The sequence below is a fragment of the Somniosus microcephalus genome, chromosome 14 (assembly GCF_052327205.1).
Source record: "Somniosus microcephalus isolate GS21.2 chromosome 14, FLI_Smic_1.0, whole genome shotgun sequence".
Classification (NCBI taxonomy): Eukaryota; Metazoa; Chordata; class Chondrichthyes; order Squaliformes; family Somniosidae; genus Somniosus; species Somniosus microcephalus.
In genome coordinates, this window is record NC_141000.1 from 82377749 (window position 1) to 82387087 (window position 9339).

General features: G+C 39.0%; 1 protein-coding gene across 2 annotated transcripts in view; it reads left to right on the forward strand.

Moving 5' to 3' along the window:
* tbx15 (T-box transcription factor 15) overlaps positions 1–7109 on the forward strand; it is a 139512-nt gene extending 132403 nt beyond the window's left edge. For both annotated transcript variants that reach the window (XM_086006804.1, XM_086006805.1), the window contains one exon: positions 1204–7109. In XM_086006804.1, the coding sequence (XP_085862930.1) occupies positions 1204–1979 (776 nt within the window). In that variant the 3' untranslated portion in view covers positions 1980–7109. The remainder of the gene's footprint in view (positions 1–1203) is intronic.
* Positions 7110–9339: the final 2230 nt, after the last annotated feature.

Below are 9339 nucleotides of genomic sequence, written 5' to 3' on the forward strand. Positions count from 1 at the left end.
AAGAAAGATGATTTCTGTGCAGCAGCACTTGCTGAATGGGTTGGACTGCCTGCCAGGAAGCTTCCACATGATGAATAGTATGGTGGAGTCCACTATTCACTTCATGTGGGCCCAGCCTGATCCTCCTGGCTCCCAAAGAATGTTTACATTTTTTTGTTTTTAAAAAGCTCACCTTTTGTTGGAGAACACTGATGAATCCTGAACGGGGAAGGCCTGACTCCTACCCTGTTCACTGTAGACCAATTTCAGTGAGGGGACCTAAAACAAGCATTAGGCCCCTCATTTAGGAATGGAAGGGACTTAATGCCTGATTTAGATGGCCGTAGTACATTGATCCCCAAAATTGGGCGTTGTTAAATTTTTTTTACTCCAGTAAAATGGGCATAACGGGGTCCAATTTCTGCCCCTTTATTTTCTGTTTGCTACTCCCTGTTTTCAGTCAAAAACAGGGCTGTAAGGAGACCAAAATCACACCCCCTATTTTTAAAAAGTAGAGAGGTACAAAAGTGTGGATAATGTAGATATAATTCAGCTTTTGGAGTTGGGCTCAGAGCGTAGAACTAGTGGAGAATGGTTTAAAAAGTACCAGATTCAAGTAAGATGAAACCTTTTCACCATGGAATGAACATATGCAACAATCTCAGTAAAAGCAGTTAATGGTGTGTTGATTAACTTCTGCAAAAAAAACGGGAAAAGTATCTGATTGCAAAGGAGGTTGGAGATTTATAGGTGTGGAATGTAATGATAACCCATGAGATACAATGGTTCTTATGCTGAAGAGGCTGTTTTTTATTTTTGGGGGTGGCTAAGAGGTGTGGAGGGTGTTGTCTATATTGAAGGCAGCATTCCATATTTGGATAGAGGAACGTTGTGGAATTTTACCTGATAACCTTTGAAAATCAGGAAGCAGTTAAGAACTGCCTCTTGGGAGATTAGATGGCTAGAGCAAATGTCCATGAGTTTACACAGTCAAGAGCATTGACGTATCAAATGGCCTTTCCTCATTCCTTGCTGTCTTATATTCTTACTTTATCTCAACAATAAAAGGAAGCTTATTTTACTAGTGAATAAGATTTTAATTACCCGTTCAGCGTTGTGACCCTTCGCTATGGGGTTATGAAGTCATCCTCACTTGTGGAATACACTGGAAACTGTTTTGATTTACATGTTCTCTATTTATCTGGTGTTTTGTTTTGGTTTTAGGAGGCAGTACAGGAACATCTCCAACAACTTCTAGTCCAGGAACTCCATCCCCTTCAGCATCTTCCCACCTACTGTCTCCATCCTGCTCCCCGCCAACTTTCCATCTGGCCCCCAACACCTTTAATGTTGGCTGCAGGGAGAGTCAACTCTGCAATCTCAACCTCTCTGAATATCCAGCCTGTGCCCGAGGCAACATGGCTACCTTGCAGAGTTATCCTGCTCTAGCTGAGGGTGGATACAACCGATTACAAGGTCCCAGTGCCTCTTCTCAACCGCCATCAGAAACATTTGTTCCACAGAGGACTTCTTCATTAATTTCTGCAGTACCCACCCCGTCTTCATTACAAGGCAACAAGATGGATGCTTACAGCAGTCAACTGCCACCATTTACTGCTTCCCAGTTTCAATACGTCATGCAAACAGGAAGTCCTACCTCTAACACTGCTTCATCTCACATGTTTAGTGGTAGTCATGTCCAACAGAGCTCCTACAATGCCTTCTCATTACACAACCCATATAACCTTTATGGTTACAACTTCTCTGCCTCCCCCAGACTGGCAGCCAGCCCTGAGAAACTCAATGCCTCCCAAAGCACTTTACTCTGCTCCTCTTCACCCAATGGGGCCTTCAGCGAGAGACAGTTCTTGTCCACGGGAATGGATGGGATGCATGTGATTGGCTCCACTCCTTCCCAGCAGCCTCAGAATGCGTGTGACACCAGACAGTATGGGACTGTCCCAGGGAGTTCTTCACAAATGTCAGTACATATGGTATAAAAGCAATATTTAAAAAAAAAAAAAATCTTTACCTGAGTTGTTCATACATGTACAGCGCTATGCACTAGGGCCTCCACAGTGGATTGATGTCAGTACCAGCAACAGTAAAATAGTGTCTACAAAGCACATTAATACTAATCTTCCTAAGTTAACTGTCCTACAAACACCCATAACACAATGATCTCTGACGCTGTAGTGATATTGGGATAAGCAAACCCTTAGTTAAACTATACTGAGCACAGAAGATGTAAATGTAATTGGGTCTCTATCATTGTCTAGAATTTGCTGATATTTATCCTTTAACACAGGTTACAGCATATAAACACAATTCAGTTTCAACAAGCAGCTTGATTTCCAGAAACTAGTTAATGCCTGTCCTTTGTAGCGACACATGTGATTTGCATTGATTGTGGACAACGTACGTTGTCTAGATTTGAGTAAAAGCTGCTTGCCTTTCTCAATACTGGAAAGTATTATGTCCTGTTTTTGAACCCTTACTGTGCCGAGTTCCATATAGTTGTGTTCAGAATTGTCTCATCATGCAGTTGTACTGTACACATACTGTAGTATTTCAAGAATGGCCCATTCCAACATCTCTTTGTGTTAAGGCCCTTAACAGAAGAACTTTGTTTTAAGTTTCTGAGAAACAAGCTCATTTGTTTTTTTTCTTTTCTTTTGCAATTTTGCAAAAATGTAGTGTTGACCTAACTTGAACAAAGTATAGAAAGTACAGACAGTATCTATTTGAGTTCACCGTGAAGAAAATGCAAACATTTCTAATCAATGCTGAAGAAACCTATTAATTGTGAAACTTCGTTATTTCTAAAATGCTCCTTTCAACCCACTGTTCTTATTAAATAAACACTATTGAAAGTAAGCGCACTGATCCAGATGGGCACAATGTTGTGCAAGTGGCAAAGAACAAAAGTCATTAACTAACCCTATTAGGTGATAAGTGTATTAGGCTGTCCCATTGAACTCCTTAGTTTGGGTGTGTCATATGAAATAGCAGAAAGGCACACAAAATCTACTCAGTCTCTGGATATTGGGGCAACATCTTCACCAAAAGAAGAATCAGCACTTACCAAAATGGTCACAGAACTTGGTGAACTACACGTAAGGAACCTCTTGACTCTTTTGTGCTGAGTGTTTGGATCTGCTAATCTAACAATGGAAACTTTCCATGGCTCAAATAATTGTGCCTTGTAAACTGCTCCTGTAAATCAAATTAAACATGTGTGGGGAATGAAACCGTGCTTGTGAAAATGTTCCTTTTAAACAAATGCTCCCATTACAATTGTGCTTATGAAGTGGATTGTGTTGCACTGTAAAAAAATGAAGGGTTAATTTATGTTGGAAATAGGCAAACCCTTCAGCACAGCTTCACTAACCGCCAGACAACAGACATGATTAAGATCTGCGGTATTCAGGCCACATTATGCTTGTTAATTGGAACAAGAGAGGTTGAAGCAATGAAATGCACAGCTGCAGCAGCGAACTGCATATTTGGGGAAAGAAGCCCGGATAAATGTCTTCAGGCTGACTCCATGCAACTGCATCACCTTTCCCTATTTAGACTGAACATTTATATTCAAAAATTAGATTCATAGAGCATTTCTAAAAGATTGTTAATGAACTTGGGCCCTTCTTAAAAATTCCCTTCTTTGTGCCTTTGGATGAATTAGTGACCTCCAATGCAGATTTATGTTTAAGCATTCTAGAAAGTTCCCAATTATAATTGCTTCTAACAAGTGCTTCTTATGAAATTTTCTTCAAAAATTCAGTTATACTGAAGAGAATAAACCTTTCCCTACACAGCCACTTTTTCACCACAGCTCTACAATAATAGCTACACCAGCAATGGCTTCCTGTATGCTGTACTCAATTGTTCAGACTGCAAATATTGTCCTTTCAACTCCCCATCACCAGACATTATGTGAAGCTGCCTCTTTCCACAAGAAGGATAAGTGGATCGGATATAGAACTGCTTTACAGACAATTTTTTTGCACTTTCTGGAAGTTCTGGGAGAAGCCAAACTGTTTTGAGGAGCTACTTATATCGACCCGAACAAACTCAGTGGCATTACTGATTAAATCTTACAAATTCTTGGAAAGGAATAACTCCTTTCTACCCCAAGGAACTCCTACTATTGTAGACATGAAACAAAACCCTGTAGAAAATCCCCCAGATGGACAAATTAAACAGCCTCAAAGTCACAGGGAAAGCTTTGTCACAATAAGCAACCTCATGGGCAGGCTCCTGATTTTCCAAGAAAAAAACCCAACAAATTTTACAAGAAGCCCTATAGTTTCCTAAATGAACAACCAAAAAGCCCTAATTTTCCTGGACAAAACCAATATCCAATGATAATTAATTTTCTACATTTGAAGTTTATTTTTTGCAAGATAACTTTATTCTAGTTTAAAATACTTGGAAGTAGAAACAACAGTCACTTATTTTACAGGTCTAGATTTTTCTAGTCCAGATTAGGTGTGCAACTATGAATAAGATCAGGATTGCCATTTTCATTTCTATGTGTACTCGTGTATCAGGTGTCTGCATTTCAATGCTATCTTCAGATGAACATGATCTGCTTATTGCATTACATAAGGGAGATGAATGAACTGAGCAATATTCATTGAGAGGAACTCCATGAACTGAACTGTGTATCACAATGGGGAGCTCTATGGATGTACTAGAGAGCATACGGAGGATGAAACAGTGTACTATACAGCAGAACTTGCAGGATTAAATAGTATATTATACTGGAGACCTCTGGGTTAAACAGTATTATACTAGTGAGCTCTTTGGATTAAATAGTGTGTTACATTAGGGAGATGTGTTGGCCCAACAGCGCAATTATAAGGAAGTTCTTTTGACCGAATGGTACATTACACAGGAGAGCACTATGGACTGGGTAATATATTTTGCTGGAATGTATGAGCTGAATAGTACCTTACACATAGAGGGATTGTACGGAATAAACAGTGTATTGCGCAAGGAATCTAAATCTACATCGGTGGGTAAAAATAAATATTTTAAATCAAATTATTTAATTGAGGGATAATTTAATTGGCCTAGTGAGCGCTCAGGGTTTCAAAGTGCATAATTATGAGTGTAAAATATTAATAAATAATTCAATGCTTTTTATTGGTGGTTATAGGAACTTTGATGTTTTGTTAATTTATTTTTATTCTTCCCCTTCCCCCCCCCAATCACTTTTTCCCATTTGCCCTCTAAAGGCTTCTTGCCTATAAGTAACCATTTTAATATGGTAATGAATGATGGTCCAAACTTCAGCTTCTGTACACGCAACACCATTGTACATCCATGTTTAGCGGATTACTTAAGTGATGTGATTATCATTACTGTCCTGAAAGAAACCAACCTGTAATCATGGGATGCTCTGAATTTCAGAATTTTCTACAAAAAGATAACTGTCCCAGCACTGGACTGCTCATATCTTGCTCAGGTTCGCTCAGCACCATGTGCCAGCCTCACACTAGCACAAACTCAGGAACAAGTTATATTGGTACAGCCTCAGACTCAGTCAATTGGTACCAAACCGGTTCAAAGCAAGCAGTATTAGAAGCTTAATTCAGGCTGATATTTTGCTTTGCTCATATTATTTTACTATAAATATTAGTCTTCTGTGACTACGTGAGATAACATGCTTCATTAGGTAAACTACATTCTACTTCTGAGGAAATCGAGCCACAGTAACCAACATTTTAAACTATATCTGCTCAGAATTGAAATTCTGCTGGTTAAGAATATTCAATTGAATTTAACAGAAACATATTTAAAGACAATTTTTATAATAATGAGCAATTCAAAGACTTATCTTTCTAAATACTGGACACCAGCTGAAAGATTATATACTAGTAATGTTTGTACTACCGACCCACTCATGCTGCTGGGGTAAGTTTCTGAAAAAAAGCCCTGCAATACATCTTATAGCTGTTTAACAATTATATCTCATATTGCTTAAACTGCTCACTTCTGAAACTCTCAAAAATAACCATAAAGACTTTGTTTTGACAGTATTAGTATTATTTGCTACCAACAATCATGCCTGCAGAAGGAAAATAAGATATTTGAACCAAACAGTTAAAGGGTCATTGTCATGTTAGGGTACAGGTTCAGTTCCTGGAGTCTTCAGGGCTAGCCTATGGGAATATTTGCATCACAATAACCACTGATAAACAGTTCAACTGCAGCAAGTTCTGTTTCTGTTGCAACTTGAGCCTTGTTGCAGCAATTTGTCCTTCAAATTTGAACAATTTATAAATCTGCTGGGATTCATGTAATCATTGACCATGAGCCTTTATGGAGCAATTTACATGATAAGGTAACAGTAATAATCATTGTTGATCTCCACAAAAGGGATGATAGACACAATTTAGAATCTCATTGCTGGTGTCAGAACCTGAATGTAGGCCATCTCCATTTTGGATACGAAGGAAACACCGTTTTGTGTCCCTTCAGTGTTGTGCCTAGAAAGTCACTATGTATTGCTTCCATTGAAAGAAAATGTGGTTGCAAGCAACTCCCCCACAATTCTTTTATAAAATATCATTTGGGAAATCACCCTGAAACAAAAAGCAGAATGTAGAAAGTCAAACTACAGCTTTTATTTTGGTTGGCTATTCTTGAAGCAGGATGTGATATAAAGCAACAAGGTTGAAGAAGAAAAAGGAAGTGGAATCTTCTGTGTATGCAAAATTCTAGGTGAGCTTCTTCCAGTGGCTGACACCAATAGTTTGCCATAATTGGACATGAAACATGATGGTAGATATCCTAATATGTGCATTAAATCAAGTTTATTAACAAGTTTTGGAAGTCATATCAATTATATAGTTTTACAAAAGTTAAGTAAGCTAACATTGACTCCATTAAGTAACAAAATCAGATTTGATGGATGATAGCATTAGATAAATCTGTTTTGTGATGTGTTGTTCATAAAGACTCATATTTATATGCTTAATGGTAAATCAGTAATATAGATAATGAAACAGACCAGTCAGGTATATGTAATATGTAAAAAGTGTAGGGAAGAAACCTATACATGAAATGGTGTATATAGTGACAGAGCAGAGAAATGTTTCAATAAATAATTCTGAATTGCTTACATTGGTTGTGAATCTTTTACGTGAATGCTTTTCTTTTTTTTAAACACACATACATCATTCTCTGTGAATAAACCACGTATTTGGGTGCCCATACTACATCTCTCACAGACCTTAATGTTTCCAATTTCCTTGTTGGGTGCAGTAAATCACAAAAAAAATCTTCATTTCAGCATTTGGAGTCTCCTAAAGTTGTGCGCATTTTATATGTTGCAATAAATCAAACACAAAAAGAGTTTAAATCTGTTGCAGATGCAACACCAAAAATGTCACATTTCTATGATAATCGCTCCAGATGTGGTAAGGATGAGCACACTGTCCTAGGATCCCTTGCGTGATTTGGTTTGATCTTTATGTGAAGCAAATCCATCCTGTTGAATTGGAAGTTAGATCTGAATCAGTCCAATTGCTGACCATACAATACCACAAGGGAGAGCTTGGCTCAGCCTATTCCAATTTCTGGCTTGGATTTGTAAGTTTGAATCTGGTTCAAATCAATGATACTTCCCAATTTCAGATTCTGTTGGATCTCTGGCCCAGATATGGGCTCATTTTTAAATATAACGTAGATGGTATGCACATCAATGTCTTCTAGCAGTGCTCAGATAAGATGTACAATACTAATCTATTTCTAACAGGCTCAAATAGTCATTTTCCTATTCAAGATTTGTTACTTTCCCTCACTACTCCAATAAACAATACTGGTAGAATTTCTCATTAACCATCAAATAAAAGTGAAGCAAAAATAAGTTTTGTTGAACAATTAAGCCTGATTTAAGACCAAACAAGGTCTTTATTTTTTTTTAAATGCCTTTAATTTGAATTTGTAATCCTATTGGCTTCTCAAGTCAAATATCACACAGATGTCTAAATTAAACCATAGATAAATTACAACTTTTAATCAAACGAAATCTTTATCCAATAGTATTTTATAGGTTTCCTAAACTTTAAAATCCCAACAAGTTTTGGACTATTGCATAGAGTAACAAATCCTTGGCTTAATTGCATGAAAGATTCAGATTATTTTAAAAACTCTTGTGCAATTTATTTTCTTGTTTACATACAAGTTGGAAAATGACATTAGTATTGTGAGTAATTCTTGTCAATCACAGAATTAGTTGCCACCCCCCAACTTAAGAGAGTCAGGTGACAGGAAAAGGAATGTGTGCTGGGGAATCGAGATAGGGCTGCATTTTACCAGCCCTGAGGAGGCAGGTTTGGAGGCGTGCAAGTTGTTAAAATCGCCAAAAATGGCGGGCGGGCCCAATCCCGCCTCCATCCAGCCTCTGAGCAATTTTCCCAAATGCGTTTTTTCTGACCCCCCTTTCCTTTAAGGCCCTTAACAACCAATGAATTGCCTCTATAATCCCATTTTGAGAGGCCTTTCCAATTTTTAGACATTCCCCCCATCCTACACGCCTCCTCTGGAACACGCCAGGTAATGCTGGCGGCCTCACAAGTGGATTGCCTACCAACAGCTGCAGCGCCACCATTACAAAGGAGTTTTCACAAATGATCATTTGCAGGTGGCAGAACTTTGTTGTTTCAGGTCTGGGAGCACTTTTAGCAGGCTTACTCAGTGTTGTGAAAGTTTGGAGCCTGACACCCATCTCTAGTGTGACCTCCTGGGAAACCCTTCTCCCCACCTTGACTAAGCACTTCCTCAACTGAGGCATATATCAGAAGCATAGCGACCATTTAATTCCTTTCCTTCTGGACATCAGATTCGGATGCAGACCAGCCGCGGCAGCAGCAGAACCATGAGCAACAGCAGCACCAACAGCAGGAGCATCAATAGGAACACCAAGCTGCTAGTCACCCACCTGAAGATGCACAGGACAGAAGGCGCCAGCGCGTGACAACATTGCTGCCCGGGATGCAAGGGACGCACTCATCCTGGCCAGATTTGCTTAGCCTGCACAATCAAACACTTTAGTCTCGCTCCTTCTTACCAGAGCATCGACAATGGACAAGAACCTGCGGAATCCTATCACCCTGACCACCATTCTGACAATTGCAAGACGCCCTAAGCCCTCAATGTGAAAGTCCCATTTGCGAAATGACACAGGCCACAACTTCAACAGTTTGCCATCAAAAGACTTTATAATACAATCACAATGATGGCTGGTCCAAAAACAAAACAACACAGCACCCAAGTGACTACCCTTGTGACAACTTGTGCTATATCTTCCTCTTTCGCGTGCTCCTACATGGTGCTTCCCCTGTGGCT